The 17858-nt window shown below is 40.0% G+C and overlaps 1 protein-coding gene across 2 annotated transcripts; it reads left to right on the forward strand.

Annotated features, from left to right (window-relative positions):
* Positions 1-678: 678 nt before the first annotated feature.
* rfc4 (replication factor C (activator 1) 4) lies at positions 679-14232 on the forward strand. Of its 2 annotated transcripts, none has more exons than XM_038716850.1 (11): positions 679-819; positions 1782-1911; positions 2717-2795; positions 9216-9295; positions 9441-9560; positions 9733-9876; positions 9968-10088; positions 11175-11300; positions 11422-11502; positions 11790-11903; positions 13938-14232. In XM_038716850.1, the coding sequence occupies exons 2-11, from the start codon at positions 1796-1798 to the stop codon at positions 14031-14033; spliced, it is 1077 nt and encodes a 358-aa protein (XP_038572778.1). In that variant the 5' UTR covers positions 679-819; positions 1782-1795; the 3' UTR covers positions 14034-14232. The 2 variants fall into 2 exon arrangements, with proteins under 2 accessions (XP_038572778.1, XP_038572776.1); XM_038716848.1 differs by having other exon boundaries at positions 715-870.
* Positions 14233-17858: the final 3626 nt, after the last annotated feature.

The following is a 17858-nucleotide window of genomic DNA, read 5'->3' on the forward strand; positions in this document are numbered from 1 at the left end:
CTCATGAGGGCTCAAACGAAACAAATCCACAGCCTTCACCCATCATTCAACCTTAATTCTTTGGCTGCCTGGGTTCATTCAGTGCTACCACAAGCCACCCTGCTGATCCCGCTCCACATTTTGATTAAAGCAAACAATGCCACACTTGGGCATTTGCATTTTTCCATGAGCCCATGGCTCCTCCTGGGACTGTAGAGATTCCCTGGGTGACAACCATTAGTCAGAGACATCTGCACTCAGCCTCACCCTGCCACTCACTGATCTTCACTCTGCCAGCCAATTACAGGCCCTACTGAACGCTTTCAAACAGCAGAGACAGCAGCTGGCAGGCAAAGCAGAGCAAAACCCTGAACAACGCATGCTGTATGTGGATGTATGCACGTAAGCACTATTGCATATGTGCAACATTGGTGATCTTGTTACAGTGAATTTGCTTTTTGTAAATTGTGAAATTATAACAAACTGGCAAAAATGAGAATGTTTTCTTTATTTTTTATCATTATCATAGGCACGGCTTTTACAGAGCACCGTAATACGAGATGAGGGAGAGATTACGGAGTATGGATGGAGGAGAGGCGGAAACAAGAGACTACAGGAGAGGAGAAAAAAAGAAAAGAAAAGCATGGAGGAGAGCGAGCGATGAAAGGAAGAGGAGGACCAACTCAAGCATCCTCAGCAGCTGATTGGAAACCACGCAGTACCGTCGGCGGAAGTTATTTTCTCCGCCAGAGCGGCGGGAAGGCGCTGCTGCTCTGATCCATGTCAACAACCAGATTGTACCTAACGCGGAGACAACCCGTCATCCGGAGCAACATCGTTGTAAGCTTTTGGAACGTACTAACTCCGACTACGGTTGATATAACTTCCAATGTAAGCGCCATGCCTCTATCTGAAGAATCTACAGTTAACAATTGGCTCACGCTGTTAACGTTAGCTAATAATAAACAGGCCAGCATTGGCTAACTTAGCTAAGTTAGCAAATTGTTTGCGCGTTAGTTAAGTTAACGTGTCTGTTATATGAAACGTTAACTATGAATTTATTCCGTTGCAACCAAGATGTCTTATGTCAATAACTGTCAGTTTGTATGCTAAATTACAACGGCACGTTATGTAATTTTAGCAGAAAAGGTTTTACCACGAGAAGAACATTCATTGTCCGTATTGAGACTGACATTAGGCCTTGTAAGTTGACGTTACTGTCATACTTAGTTCAGAAAGTAATAATTTGGTTTGGTTCTTCGCATGTAAGTTAACACTGCTACACACTTCGGAGAAAGTGACCTTCTACATTATTAAGTTAGCTAACGTCAACACTCTTGTTCGGTATCAACCGCTAACGTTAACGTTACTATGAATAACGATCTGAGCATTTGGTAGAAAGCAAGTTAGTGTAAATTTAAGCTTATTAAAAATCAATCTTTCCGTCGAATTGCATCAAACTAACGTTAACGTTACAATGTTGAGTTGGATAATTCTTGAACTTGTGACGCTTTTTTAAATGAACATTATAACGTTACATTTTTTATTGAGTCTGGCACTTAACGCACCTGAGTCGTGTTGTAACGTTATTTATCACAGTTAGTATATACTTTCAGCTTCTCCTGTTAGTTTAATCATTTTCACAAATGAGCTTATTATGCAGCTGGGTATTGTTTAGTCCCTGCTATAAGGGTAATAATGTAATAATGTAAGGGAAGCTGTGGGCTGCTGCATTTATCTAATGTGTGTGTCTGTCTTTTGCATGTTTGTGTATCCCTGGCTGTTTCTGCTGCTTTTACCAGAATCAGGAGGAGTCATGCAGGCTTTTTTGAAAGGAGCAACTGTTCAGACGTCCAGACCTCAAAAAGACAAGGCAGCAGCAGGGTCCAGTACAGAGAAGAAAGCCAAGGCCATACCTTGGGTAGAAAAATAGTAAGTGTACTGTATAGTATGTCTGTTTCTGCCTCTGTAGCCTTTTTCCCCCTGAATCACAGGTACTGTGTACACGAGAATCTTTTATAGTAAAAAGAAAGGCCAAATTTGAGGACAAGTCTCAATTTGAAAAGATTTTGTTCCCCTGCAAAATGCAATGGAAAGCAAAAACCTGATTGAAACACATTTTTCATAACCTCATGTGACACCTGATTAAGAATAATAAAACAGAACATGCAGGTTATCCCATACAACTACAGACTGCCAGTGAGGATTTAACATGATTCAAAGTAAAACATGGCCATTTAATTCAGTTTCACATCAGTTTAATCACATAATACATCTTCTCCTGCCATGTGTGTTTTTGTCCCTCGTAAATGTTACCATTGAATTCACTACAAGATGACCAGAGCCAGCTAAAGATCTGGATTCAGCAAACAATTCCAAAAACTGCTATAGTGTAACGTTACCTATTTAATTTACATTATGGGATTGTCCTGACAGCTAATGTAGTCAACTGTCATCCATGCTAAAAAAAAAAAAAAACAATAACTTGATTTTCACGATGTAGACATTTTTACACATTGTCCAACAACAAAAATTATAACTTGAAATTTATTTCATATGTCGCCCAGCACTACTTCTACTTAAGTATCAGAGGTTAATGTCAGTGTCTTCTTTATGTATACCTGTACACTCTAATGCAATCAAATACACTTGTCTGCCATATCTGATTTTACAATGCCAATAATTTACGGTTATTGTTGTCGTAGAGGGTTTAATTCTGCGTTTTTGCAAATCCCAGCAGGCCGAAGTGTATTAATGAGGTGGCCTTTCAGGAGGAGGTGGTAGCAGTGCTCAAGAAATCTGTGGAAGGAGCAGATGTAAGTATCAGGCTCTTATGCTAGATTTTGTAGTTGACAGCAACTCCCAAAACTACTCCCTAAGTATCCTCCAGTGTGTGTTGCTTTGTTGCAGAGTGAACTCACTGTATTCTGCTGGGTCAGGCGCTCTAAAATAACCTTTTTCCCCAAGGAGCTCCTAAATGAAAATATTTAGTTAATGTAAAGTGATGTTTCTTTACTTTATTATCCTCTATAGTTGTCATAATAAATGATTATAAATTGATAAAATAAATATTTATTTTTCTTGATTCAAACAAAATGATTTATAAACAAAAAGTAATTTGTTGTAGCACCTTTTTACCTCGCTAAATTATTTCATTTCAATTCAGTAAAACTCCTGGTCTTTGTTTCAGCAGGTTTTCTGCTCATGTTCAAAACTTTCAGAATCTCACATAGCTTTGTTCTCTTATATGTCCAGAAGAAAATCATAATATTATGAGAGTAACATCATTATTTAATGAGAATTCATAATATTTTTTAAAAGTCCACCTGACCTATACACTGTGCTCCCTTTCAGACTGTAGGGGAGACCGGGGACAATTGTAACAGGGGGCAATTGTAACGCAATCAATTTCTCCAAACAGAAACAAGCTAGAGTGATGACACTTAATCTGCACATGCTCATTAGGATTCTCTCTCTGCCTGTCATTTCACCTCAGCAGAAGTTTTTAACAAAATACTGATTTTGATGTATGAAAGTAACTTTTTGGATGTACAGTATTTTTCTTCTGGTGTCTAAAGTTTAAATTACTACAAATTTAAACATCCATAGATTTCATCTCTGGGTTATTGATTAACAACACTAACAAACTATGCTATTATAGTTGTGGCTAGCGGGCATACAAGATTTTATCATGGCTGCAACATCGGGGGCAATTGCAACACTGTGTTCACTGATGTTCCAAGCCACATGGCCCAATGTAAGCAGCTTGTTTGTCTGTGTTGACTACTTTTGTTAGAAAGTGAACATATTTCACTAAATATAAATGTAAAACTACATTTTTAAAGGGTGTATTAAAATAAATGGATTTGTTCTAGTATAAACAAATCATCAATTAACATAGGTCAACGTTCTTTGTATAAAATAATGTGTGTTTTATGTGTTTAACAGAAATTGTGAATGTTATATAGGCCTAAGTCTGCAAAAGTGAAGTTCCTTTCAATTTCAGTTTGTCTATGTAGTGGATTTAAAGTAGGTAATTGTATAAGACCCAGCAAAACCAAAGAGAATGACTAGTTCACTTGTGAAAAGCAATTTTATGAAGATAGAACAGAGAACTTAGCAGAGGATGCCCGTCATCTAAAATAATTTGAACCATATAAAAAACACTCTAAAGTAACATTAGCAGTAAAGTAATTACTTTGAGGTAGACTTAGGCTTTGACTTTACATACAGTGGGTCAATATGACTTACTTTCCCTTGTAACACTCTGACTTCTTGCATTTAATTAAATATTATAGTATTTTTTTAAGTGAAAATCTATCAATCATATTATTAATTAGTGCACATGTGTTTCTTGTATCAAAAGAAGACTTGTGTATCTCAAGTAGTCTGTGAGTTATTAAGGAAAATGTAAAAAATGTTACAATTGCCCCCGGTCATGAAACAATAGCACTGCACTTTGTCAGAGGTAGAACCCGAAACCAACACTGCCAATCAGGCAGACATCTCAGCGCAAATCCTCATGTTAACTTCTGCAGCTCCCGATGAAGTGCAGCTCACAGTCCCAAACAGCCAGATCGTACTTCAGGTTTTAGATGTTTATAATCCAAAACTCTACCAGCGAGTCTGATGTTTTCACTTGCACACTGTGGGAGCATGGCAACACTCAATGCTTAGCTAGCTTCCTCTCACCGTTCTATACCAAACATCTACGTGACAGACGGTGTTATAACAGCGTAACTCCTGTAAGGAATCAGGAGGTGCGTAGCGAGTGTTTGATTGTCCGAGTGGCAGATAGTGATGGTGAACTTTAGCGGAGGAAAATATTCTGTCAGTAAATGTACGTGTTGGTTACAGTGTGTTAGCTTCTCAAGACCAAGAAAAGTCTGTTGTTTCCTCACCTGCTGAAAAAGTGAAGCCAGTTGGCGCTAAGTTAGCTAACATCCCTCCTTCCCTTCAGACTGAGCAGAGCAGGAAAGCTTCAACAGCAGGCTGCCTCTTTTGGCTGCTATGTAACTTAATCAGCTCAATAGAAAGTAACTGGTAGCTGTATTTTATTACTGCCTACTTCTCTAATGTTGAGAACATCAGTTACAATCCAAGAGTAAACAGGTGTAGCTTGCAGCTCTGTCCTGTACAGACTGGTGCAGTTATTTTTCAGAAAGAGTGGTTGTTAGGAAAAGAAAGGACGGAGGTGACTGGAGGAGCTGAGGTTAGTAAAGCAAATTAGTGATGCAAACTAGTCCTTTTAAGCTAATCAGGAGATGTTTCTTTTTGGATTTTAATGTGCAAATAAAATGCACCTCAGAAGGGAGGAGGTTTCTCATGTTGCACACAAGGCAAACATGAACAACTGTAACAAATCTGAGGTCATATTAACAGGGTTTTAGGGGGTGATGTCCAAAACATGCTGTGCAATAAATGTTAAATCACAGTGGAGAGCATCATAACCAACCAAATCATTTTCCCCAAATCTAAAGTTTGTAGTTCCTCCCCGGTAGACTGATCTTTTACTGTTGTTTATTTATTATCTGCTCTAGCTTTTCCAACTCTTTGTCTTGACATATGGTGAAAATAATGGCCCTATGTGAAATTACATATTTGTCATTGGAAAACATTAACATTTTTCCACACTGCAGACATTGTAGCTACACACTGCTCTCCGTTTACGACACTTGTTTGACAATTAAGCAAAATAAAGGATCAGGCTTAGGGTCGTGCTCAGTAAAGCCGGTCCTAGATAGAAAATGCTTTGATCGGACCATAGACTGTATATAAGAAATGGACGTAGTCATCGTGACATCACCTATTGGTTTGTGGTCTGCCGTTTTTGGGCCTCAAGTTTGGCTGATAGAGCGCCGCCATGTTGATTTTTTATTTTTTTTTGCAACCAGCGACACCGGATGTGACCATATTTGGACGAGATGGTGGAGCAAACGGCTGTGTGTGGCACTAGCTAGCTTGCTTAGCTAGGTCTATAATTTACATTAACTGTCATTTTAACAGGGCTGACCATTTTGTGTAGAGAACAAAAAACTAAATGTACTCATCAGAGAAAGTGAACAGCCAACTCAAGGAAGGCTCTGCACATGATCGAAGTGGGTTAGAAGCTTCTAGATTGGCCAGACAATCCATTACTCGAGCTGAAGAGGAGACTGAAGGGAGAACCCTTTCAGCCATTGTCATGCTGGAAAGTCCAAGAGCATCCCCTGTACAGCTTTCATGCAGAGAAATGCAATTTGTCTGCCAGTATTTTTGATAACATGCTGCATTCATCTTGCCATCAATCACACACCCCCAAAACATTGGTGAGCCACCACCATGCTTCACAGTGGGGAAAGTGTTCTGTTCACTATACGTCTTCTTGACCCCTCTCCAAACATAGTGCTTATGGTTGTGACCATAAAGCTCTATTTTGGTCATTCCAAATTACAGTGTGCCAAAGGCTGTGAGGCGTGTGAAGATGTTGTCGTGGGTATTTAGTCGGGCTTTTTTGTGGCATTGGCGCTGTAAAGGCTTCTTTCTGGTAACTCGACCACGCAGCTCATTTTGAAAGGAGTCCTATTTTGCTCCTTGCAGCAACCACACATTCTTTTTCCAGAGCAGCCTGTAGTTCTCCTGAGGTTCTCTGTGGGTTTTTCTTTGTATGCCGAACAAATCTTCTGGCAGTTTTGCCTGAAATCTTTCTTGGTCTGCCTGACCTTGGCTTGGTATCAGGAGATCCCTGAATTTTCCAATTCTTAATAAGTGATTGAACAGTACTGACTGGCATTTGCAAGGCTTTGAATATCTTTTTACATCCCTTTCCATCTTTATAAAGTTCCATTACCTTATTCTGCAGGTCTTTTGACAGTTTTTTTTCCTGCTCCCCATGGCTCAGTATCTAGTCTGCTCAGTGCATCCAGAGTTATTGACTATTTAAACACAGACACTAGGCCTAATTGTAATTTTAAAAGCCACAGGTGTGGGAAATTAACCTTCAATTGCCATTTTCAAGTGTGTCATCTTGTGTGTCTGTAACGAGGCCAAACATTCAAGGGTATGTAACCTTTTGATCAGGGCCATTTGGGTGATTTCTGTGATCATTATGATTTAAAAAGGAGTCAAACAACTATATGATAATAAATGGCTTCATATGATCGTCCTTAAATAAAAAGTATTTGCACGGTCAGTCATATTTTCAAAATCAATGCCAAAATAATTTTCTGCCACGGTATGCAAACGTATGAGCACAACTGTACTATAGGTGAAAAATAGGTGTGTGTGTATATATATATATTAAAAGCAACAATAACAACAGTGTTCTGTTGGTTGGTAACAAATGTAAATTGTACAAATGAATCAATATTGAATGGGTGAAGTGCTAGATTTCTTTATAAACATGAAGTGGGTGGTTATGTACAGTATATGTCTTAGGGCTGCACGATATTGGGGGGGAAAAAAACTAACATTGCAATATTTTATATATATATATAGCTATATGAAAAAATACAGGAAGTTTCAACAGATTACTTCAGTTGCTGTATTTGAAAATAATTAAGCATCCTAAAAGAATTGATCAACTGATAATATTGGGATTGCTGGTTCACTGTGCATGCAGAACCTGCTCGTCACTCACTGGTTATAAACTGTATCCAAGGACCCTTAAATCGGAGTAAATGATGTTACATCAGACAAACCTCTCTTGTAGATTAGACATGGAAAATGAGAAATGTGTGTATATATACAGCGAACCAGTGCGGTCAAAGCAGGCCAGTAATTCCAGTGTTGCCTCATTGGTCCATCCCCTCACAGTTCTGAACACAGGCTTTGCATATTTTAGTTATCTCCGCTGTCGCAGCTGATGCATCACTCCAAAGCATTTCCCCCTCAGCCGTCTCCCTCAAATCCCATGAAGCTGCTGCTCCTCCAACTAAAAGCTCTGTAAAACTTGCCGTCTAGGATACAGCGAGCTGCTGTTGAATGCATCTAATACAACATGACTCTCTACGAGGATCTGCAACTTTGAGATTTCATTTAACTAACATTATAACTACAACCACAGCTGTTACGGCTCTGACAGCGCTTCACATCTACAACATCACACAAAGAGGAGCTACAGGAAGCCGTGTTTTTAGATTCTTGTTCAGCTCACGTTTATTTACATGCCCGCTCTGGTTTAATCATCTCAGACACGCAGACAGTGAAGACAGGCAGCTCGCAGATATATTTAGAATACACCAGAAACTATAGTGTAACGGCTCATTAATGTTAGCTCCCCTCCACTGATAAACACGGCATTAGCTTTGTGGCTAATTTAGCAATGGGCAGCGTTAGCTGCTGTAATGTTACATGATTTTAGAGAATATTTAGAAGTGATGAACTAGAGACAAATGTGGACCGTTTGCTAGAACTGCCACACTGTTTGAAATAAATCTACAGTTACGTCTGTCAGCAGCTTCCACCACCCAGCTACCGTAACATGAAACTGCTGTGAGCTGGTAGGAAGCCGGGAGATAGCAGTGAAAAACTGGAGGGTTAGCAAGTGCAAGGGGAGCTGACAGAGAGCAGCAGAGACTGCAGCCTGATGAAAAACAGTCCCGGGCCTTACAGTTCTTATCCATCACGTTTCAAGTTAAATCAGATTTGACGCTCCAGACATAACGTTACATTATAGTACCTGCTAGTCTCGATAGCAGTATCGATAAGCTTGGACCTTATTGATTTTGGAGTTTTAAGAAATTTTGGAACTGGGTCCTTTTAGAACCAGGTATTGATCGCCATCCCTCCTCATAACTGGATAATACTGAACAGAAGAACTCACGCAAGCAAAAACAAGGAGTTCATTCCAAAGAGAGAAGTCTGTTGTAATGACGAGCCACACTGCACTATACTAGTCGTTTCAGCCATGATGTGTGTGTCAGGTAACGTTTCAGCTTACTTACTAGTTCACCACGGCGTGCTGTTGTTGTGATGTCAGCTGTAGCAACAGGAGAGTTGGCGACAGCTTGCTAATCCACAACCTACCTAACCTTCGTTAGTTACATTACTTGCTGTGTCGTTGTTCACTCTATATCATGGTATTTGTCCTGTGTTGGAATTCTCCAGAATAGCTCCCCCCACCTTTTATGATGCAGAGAAAAATCACGAGTTCATAATATTTCATTGAATTTACAAAAGATCTTTTATATCGCGATATGAATTTTTAGTCATATCACACAGCCCCAGTCTCAGTAGTGTTTGTGGTTTAATTGCAGCTTCCCAACTTGCTTTTCTATGGCCCACCTGGAACAGGAAAGACCTCCACCATCCTAGCTGCTGCCAGAGAACTTTATGGGTGAGTGAGCTGTTGATGAGTCTGTGGGTCAGAATAAGCCACTTCAGCCCCTTTTATTTCAATACACCTTTTTATTTATTTGATCATTCACCTATTTTTTGCTGCTCTTGTATGAATTCTGTCGTCCTCCACTGTCCTCCTCCAGTCCAGAGCTTTACAGACAGAGGGTTCTGGAGCTCAATGCCTCTGATGAACGAGGCATCCAGGTCATCAGAGAGAAGGTCAAGAACTTTGCTCAGCTCACCGTAGCTGGGACTCGCACTGAGTGAGTCAGAATTGATTTGCTCATAAGTATGTTCAAATATAGCGCAATGTTTCTGATAGTAATTGTCCTAATGCTCTGTAACAACCGTGCATGCGTGTGTGCACATATCTTTCTGTCATTGAATTCCAAACTAATGCTAAAACTCTCACTCACTGTTTTCCTGTATTTGTAGTGGGAAGCCGTGTCCCCCTTTTAAGATAATCATCCTGGATGAAGCGGACTCCATGACGGCACCAGCTCAGGCGGCACTCAGGCGGACCATGGAGAAGGAGTCCCGCACCACCCGCTTCTGTCTCATCTGTAACTACATCAGCAGGTCAGCTGACCCATCAGTCATAATCCTTGAGAACACACAAACACACTTTGTGACTAATCCTGACCCTGCTGTGTATCTGTGTGTTCTCAAGGATTATTGAGCCCCTGACCTCCAGATGCTCCAAGTTTCGTTTCAAACCTCTAGCAAATCAGATCCAAGAAGAGCGCCTGCTGGAGATCTGCGAGAAGGAAAACCTCAAGTATACCAAAGAGGTAAAAGAGAAAGAAAATGACAGTGTTGCTGTAATGTGGACCTGAAAGAAAGTTTAAGCTGTCTTTCACACCTGCAGTTAGTTTGATTTGGTCCAAACCAAGTTAGTTCCGGCCCTACTGACTGATGTACTGGGACCATAAAAATTTAGAGCGCTTTCCAAGAGAGATCCTGCAAACAGGTGACTCGTTAATCAACTGTTGATGTAGAAGAAGTAGAGTAATTTAACAATAATAAAACTGCTGAAAAATGATGACTGAATGTTACTAGATGGGGCTGTTAACATAGGCAGCTTGTATTTAAACTTAAATACAGATATTAGACTTAATTGATACATGGAAGCTGCTCTTGATTGCAAAGATGCCAGATTACTGATCAAGCATTTATTGAACTTTTAAAATGTAATGTTTCATTTTTTTATTTGTGTTAGCTATTTAGGACAATCAGAAGACAATTAGCCGAGCCACAGCAATAAACACTAAAGAAAAGAAAAGAACTGCAGGAGAAGGAAAAGTAAAAAAACAGGCAAGCAAAATATGTAAACAGCACAGCAATGAGAATGAAATGAAATAACAGTTTAAATCACTGACATGTTTAACGAAAAAGGCAACTATAAATTGACAACCATGGAAAACCTAAATGGGTGTGGGCGAGTGTGTTTACAAAATATGTGTGGATTACCCTGTCAGGGAACATAGGTGTTGGTGAGAGTGGGACGCCGCATGTTTCATTTTTTAAATTATATACACTTTATTCCAAATTGCCCATGAAGTAAGAAATAGTAATCCAACGTTACTAACTTTAAACAGCATTTTAGAGCACAACAAAATGACAGGACAAGTGAATAAAAAATGAAAACTTAGAAATTAAAAGAATAAAGTGAGAGAATAAAAGTGCATCCTGCTTATTTCTGGTGATTAGTTTTTTTTACATCTTACACCAGGTCAACGCCTTCACCCTTCGGACATATGTCTGATAGAACAGATTCACTGTCGTTTTAAACCAGTGCTGCTGTCTGAAGAACTGCAACTGCTTTCTCAGCACAGCTGATAAAGTCAATGTGCGATGACTTTTTTCTGTTCATCTAGAGTATAGCAGCGTTGGTGAAGGTGTCTGAGGGAGACCTGCGGAAAGCCATCACCTTCCTGCAGAGCGCTGCGCGCCTCAACGTCAACAAGGAGATCACAGAACGCACTGTGATTGAAATAGCTGGGGTGAGACATACTTGTGTGTGTCATTACAGAGACTGGAGTTTAACTGTTGTTAAAACGTCCTGCTCACCTGTAACCTTAGTATGTTCCAGTCGTGTCACTCTGTTGTCGCGCTGTCTTGTAGGTCATCCCTCCCAAGATGATTGACAACTTGCTCCAGATCTGCTTCAAAGGAACGTTTGAGAAACTAGAGGTTGCCGTCAGGGTAGGTGTTCTGACACATCTGTGCTTTGTCCTTGTGTTTACTTTCTACATTTGCAGCACTTAGTTTATTGTTATGTGCCTTTGTTTTCTTGCTAGATGTTCTAAGTTAAAAATATCGGGTATAAAGTTTCATCATGAAAAATAAAGACAACATTTACTAAACGATGACCAAGCTGTTTTCCTCTGTGACATATCCCGGACATTGACATCCAGTGAATGTGTATTGTGCTGGCTTTCCCTCCCTCCCTGTATGTCACATTCTCACATGTTGAATGTCTCCTCTGTCAGAACATGGTGGATGAAGGCTATGCAGCCACACAGATCCTGAGTCAGCTCCACGAGTCTATCATAGAGCAGGACCTGAGTGACAAGCAGAAGTCAGCCATCACAGAGAAGATGGCAGTAAGTGATGTTGGTGGAGCTGCAGTGATGACAAACAAACAAGGAGTGTGACACTTTTATTAAATAAAAACAAGCTTCAGAGCAGAGGCACTAATTCACACAGGACAGCCAACGTATCAAATGAGCGAGAAGAAGCATGAACAGTGTCATCACGCATTGCAGATTTTTCTCATAATGTGAAGGCCTGAGCCCTGTTTCAGAAAGCAGGCTTAACAAACTCTTGAGTTTTATCCCTGAGCTGAGGGTTGATTGAGCCTGAGGTGGGAAACTCTGAATTTTCAGTTCCAGAACAGCTGATCAGAATAAGTTCAATCAACTCTGAGTATGTTGAGCATGATTGAAGCGCGTGCGTGGGGATGAAAAAAAGCCATCATCAATGGCGCTCCGACACTACGATTCACCATGGCAACGAGTAAATAAAGGCAGAGCCTCCATTTTAATCGGTTGGAGCTAGAAATATGAATGCGTGCCAACACGGATCCTGATGCAGGAGTGGAGGAAGGATCAATGCGTCAACATTATTAGGCTGCTACACAGCATTGCTCATTCATCCTTTACCAGACTGGAATTTCCTTAATGAATGATAAAGTGCTACAGCCCATTACATTTGATTTTAAATAGGAAGGCTATATTTATTAAGCTGTAACCCGATGGGATAAAATGCCGGTGGCAATCAGCTGCCTGATTATGAAAATAGGTAGGCTGTAGATCAAATATAAGACACAGTTTACTCGCAAACCTGTGATTGTAAAGTCACAGTCACACCCAGCAGGTTAGCCTATTAATTTTTTACAGTGGAAAATGTGTCTATAGGTGAAAGTTTTAGACGTCAATTTTACATTAATAAAATCTTGCTCATTTCGTATTTTATTAATGCTGTCAAAACACGTTAACTACGAATGTTCCAATCAGTGCGACTACAATATGAAAGATTACTACTGTTCATTGATCAGTTTTATAGGTTACATATTAAACAGTGATTACTGCAGTAATGTAGAACACAGTAAGTGTTTTCAGTGCAACTGTCCACAGAGTCACAGCGTTATAGCCTACCTAAAGACTGACATAGATTTAATTCTGGGCTGAGGATAAATCCACGATGTGCGAAGATCTGTCCGACAGATTGATCATAAAAGCGGTCATGTTCAAGATCATGTTTGGGTAGAAAACTAATAGCCTATCTAACTGGGATTTTAAAGTTTTTAAAGATGTAAATGCGTTCAGATATGTGCTTTGATATCGACAGAATGAATGAGGTTATGTTCACAGCATCAGTTGCCGGAGTTACTGATCTAGGGATTATCTGATCTCGCTCTCTGAAACGGAAAACCCAGAGTTTCCCTCATCTCAGGCTTAACATACTCAGAATTTTCACTAATCCTGCTTTCTGAAACAGGACCCAGGTCTCAAAACCTACAACAGATTCTTGTGACCAACCTTCTGAGTTTTTATGCGTCACGTTCTATGGCTCGCAAGCTTCACCCCTTTTTTTTCCCCCAAACATAATGATGGTCATTATGGCCTAAGAAGAGTAAAACATTTTTGTAATCCAACCAGAGGACATTGTGTACAGACCCACCTGGAAGTGTGATATAGTCAAATAATCTCTGTAAACTATTGTTGGAAAAATGACCATTGTCACGCATGAAGTAGGAGGGGGGAGTCTGACCAAAACTCAAGGTATTGTGGGTGGTGGACTGGTGTATTCTACCTGCCTGTGGGACTTTGTCCAGCTCGCGGACAGATGGGTGCCCTCGATAGCTGTCTAGCATAGTGAGGCCAGAGGCCTAACACCATTAATGGGTGTTTGGTTTCTAGCCGTGGTCCCTAGGTAGTTCCCTGAAAAGTTAGTAACAGGAAAGGGTGTCCCTCTGTAGTTAATAGTTAAGCTAATAAACATAATCCAACAAACTAGACAATCATTTCACTGATTTTATTAGAGCCATAATGCACGGATGTGTCATTTAGTCCTTCAAATGAACTTGTGCCTTTTACAAATCTTCAGTTTGTGCTTGTGTTTTCTCTCTGGTTCAGGTTGTGGGCAAATGTCTGTCAGATGGTGCAGATGAGTACCTGCAGATGTTGAGTCTCTGCTCAGTTATCATGCAGCAGGCCTCCCAGAACAACTAAAAATCCACAAAGTACCGTCATCTGCTTCCAGCAGGCCCAGCAGCTGTGGAGCCATCAGCTGGGTTCGTTCAGAGGATACGAGATGTTAACCGTGTTAACTGTTAGAGACCAGACCTGTCAAGCTTCCTCACTGTATTTAATCTAAAACAGTCTCCCTCCATCTTGCATTTTGGAAATCAATAAATATTTTTATATTTCTTTTCAGCGTTTGTTTCTTCAAAGTCATCGCTCATGATTAGAACGTACACTAAATCCACTACAAGAGTAAGTGAAAATGTGTCCTCAGACCCAGTGTTTAACAACCTATTCTGTCCATGACCTCTCATGAAACATGAACAATTCTATTTTATGTTTCTGAGGTCATATTGACAGGGTTTTCCTGCCATTATAAGGAGATGAGGCCCAAAACAGCTTTTTGCTGTGCCATGAATGTAAAATCACTGTGGAGAGCATCAAAACTAACCACAGGACTTCACATATTTAATGGTTCTAATTCCTCGCCAGTAGACTTCTTTAGCAAGTTTAGTCAAATACATATTTCGCTCATTAAAATACAAATCAATTTATAACATTTTCGACATGCGTTTTTCAGAATTTTCTGGTTATTCTGTTCAAATAAACCTACCATTAAAACTATAGACTGATCATCTCTCTGTCAGTGGGCAAACATACAAAATCAGCAAGGGATCAAATGTTTTTTCCCCTCACTTTATAATGTAATGCGCTGAAGTTGAATCTGGAACATCTGGATGGGACTGTCTCCTGTGAAGGAATAAACTCTATTGCACTGAACACTCCACTTAATCTTTTGGATTCCAACAGTGGTCTATTTTTTGCTGATGGTAAAGTATTGCTGAAGATTTTCAGACTTTTTATCTGGCCCAGTCCTGAGCTTTTATCTCCAACACTACTTTAAAATGGCACTCCGTTGGGACTAGTCACAACCGATTTCTGCTAGTGTTAAACCCTGATTTGTACAGAATTTTAAGTAATCTCAGAAAGAGCGGTCTTGGTAACCTGTAGGGGGTAAAAGCCTTTTCGCTTCTCTTTTGACTGACTTTCCTAAACATTAATATAAGATATATTTTCTTTTGTGTGGTTAGGTAAGCTGTGTTGCAAGATGTTTTGTTTAGTTTATTTAACAGCGGCCATGCACAACACAACCGTTGTGCCAGACTTAGCTATATAGCTAATTTACATCTGGAGTCCCTGGGCAGGAAGACATAAACAATACAGGCAAATACAAACAATCAATTGAAACCAGTATTCACAGTGTATCACATATAAAACAACAGGCTAAGACAAAAGGCTTATCTCATCTTGAGAAAGGTCAAATGAAATTTAAACAAAGTTGCAAAGCCTGCAGCCACTACAGCACCTCCAGTGCTAATGACTGCTACTGCAATTACTAATAATACTACTAATAGTACAGTAATACTTTAGTTAGTACTTTAGTATCAGTATCAGTAAGTTATTTTTCAAGCACGTTATCAATACTAATAACAGCAATCACAATTTAAAGTGTGTTCTTGTGTCTGTGCATGTGATAAACAAAACCCACTCATAGAAAAATAGCTCCATAGCACAACTAGAGCTCAAGAATTTGAAACAACACAACCTCCCTGTGTTTACCTAAATTCCAGCAAACAGTCTTTCTCTGAATACATCTGCAACATGGTTTTTGTCTGTGGAAGTGTGTCCCAATTCCAGAATATATGCTAACACTCTGAAGTTAACTTGTGTTGATGTAGCAGGTGTATACCCTTTCTTGCGTTGTGCGATGATTCAGGCATAAACCATCACTCTGGGGCTCCATTCCTCATCCTTGACTATCAGAGCAGTTGGTAACATAACAAGGTGCCATCCTATCAGTGTCTCTGGGCAAAAGCCTTAATAAAGCATCTCAAGCTTGACGGACTGTGAGGCCTCCAGGATTAATCACTGTGAAACATTCCCTCATATCCAACCTTTCTACCACACAATATCATCATCACCCATTTGATGTGGTAATTGGAAGCCTTCTTTAACATTCAACATGCAGAAAATACATTTTTACCAAGAAAAATAAGCGTATTAAAGTATTTTAACAGAGCTTATTACAGATTCACCTGCCACTGGGTCAGGATACAGCAGATTCGTAACAACTGATGGTTGCAGAAACCCAGCAGAGGGCGCTCAGGTCACACGCAGTGGCAAAACAAAAAAAACCTGTTCACACAAGCACTGTTTTTAAGAAAAACAATCCTTTCCAAATGAATATGCAAAAACACAACTGATGCACTCTCAACAACATGCCAAATCAACACACAGCAATGTAAGTGTCTTGGTGTACCTACTAATTTAGTTCAATGAATGCTCAGAATTGAAACTGCTTTGATATGTATGTTATCTGAACAAACTGCATGGACCCTTCTGTTCCCACTCCTGCAAATAAGCCGAGCATTTGTGCCATAATGTAGGAAGTCACAACTTTACACTGCATGCACACACATCTTATTCAGAAAATGTAGCTCTTTATTATCATCACACTTTCAAAACTATACTTAATAACTGCTGGCTGCTGAAAGGGGATTTAAGTAGCACCTGTGCCCTGGCCATGCTAGAATCCAGAAGCTTTATTAGCGGGCCGCAAAGTCTTGTTTATTTCTGTGTGCCTACCACGTTTGATGTTTTGTATGTCACTACGCTGCTGGGCTTTTACCTGTCTGGCTCTGACAATATGTGAAGCGAATAACAGAGTTTATCAAGACTCAAGTCCAGGAACACGATTGTGAATGTTGCTGTCTGTTCCTGTGTGATAAAGTGGCAAATATTGTGTTTTACTACAGTAATTAGGGTTTGTGTAGGCCTATTTGTACCTGTGTTAGTTCCTGCCACTGCCTGTAGTGGAGCACACACACTCTATCACACCATTTTGGATCATTGCTGACGAAACGACCACATGGTCATGTTCGCCATCTACCTCACTATACCTTTATTTATTCTGATATATCAATTATGTGTGCTGAAGTAAATACATTCTATTGTACCTGTTAAAGAGCAGCTGTGGTGACAACTAGATGTGAAAAAACATTGTCGTTAACTGGAATAGAAAGCCTACATTTCGAGTGGATATGAAGCCGGGGGAACTGATGTTGTGGGCAGTGAAGAGCTGGCACGCCGCTGTTAGGAGGAGAGCCCCATGTGACGTTAGAGGGAGGCTAACTTAGCCGGGGAGACCCAGGTAGGGATCGTCTGGTAGTTGGTGGGATTTGAACATGTTTTCTATTATCTTTTATACATGTGTAGAAAATAATATGAATGCAACAACTGTACAGAGCTGTGAGTCACTGTCTTAGTGGTCTAAGTGGTCTGGCTCAGAGCTCGTCCTGCATGTGTGAGAGAAAGTTGCTCCTTGCCCATTGATTGTGAGCTCCCCTTGCCCTGGATTAAAGTCTGCTGGTCATTAAATTTACTGAATGTCAGCTAGTGTGTGCTCATTCATATCTCAGCCAACCTGTCTTAATAGAATCTATTTTTTGATTAATATAGGTTTACATTTAAATATAGCCTAACTGCTTTCCAGTCATACTTGCCTTCAGGGTGCTAGGGACCTGTTGTTTGTGGCTCCAAAGGTGGCCTCCTCTATCTTCCTGTTTCTTAACTGTCTATCAATTGTATTTCACCTATTTAACCAAGAATGACAGAGCTAGAGACTGATGTAATTAATTTCTTGGGACCAGGGTAGTAGATTTAGGGTAGTTTGCTCTTAGGGTTTAAATTATAGCCTACTGTAGATGTAGCATGTGCTTCATATATTTGTAGTATTTATTTAGACAATGTTTT

Source organism: Micropterus salmoides, unplaced genomic scaffold (genome assembly GCF_014851395.1).
Source record: "Micropterus salmoides isolate LMB-PRFRI ecotype aquatic unplaced genomic scaffold, ASM1485139v1 Ms_hic_scaffold_13, whole genome shotgun sequence".
NCBI classification, from domain to species: Eukaryota; Metazoa; Chordata; class Actinopteri; order Centrarchiformes; family Centrarchidae; genus Micropterus; species Micropterus salmoides.

Excerpts from the sequence above, each read along its gene's own strand:
- rfc4 (XM_038716850.1), top strand. The coding sequence starts at position 1,796 with ATGCAGGCTTTTTTGAAAGGAGCAACTGTTCAGACGTCCAGACCTCAA. Across the intron at positions 9,877-9,967 it reads ATCTGTAACTACATCAGCAG|GATTATTGAGCCCCTGACCT; the intron begins GTCAGCTGACCC and ends TGTGTTCTCAAG. Across the intron at positions 10,089-11,174 it reads ACCTCAAGTATACCAAAGAG|AGTATAGCAGCGTTGGTGAA; the intron begins GTAAAAGAGAAA and ends CTGTTCATCTAG.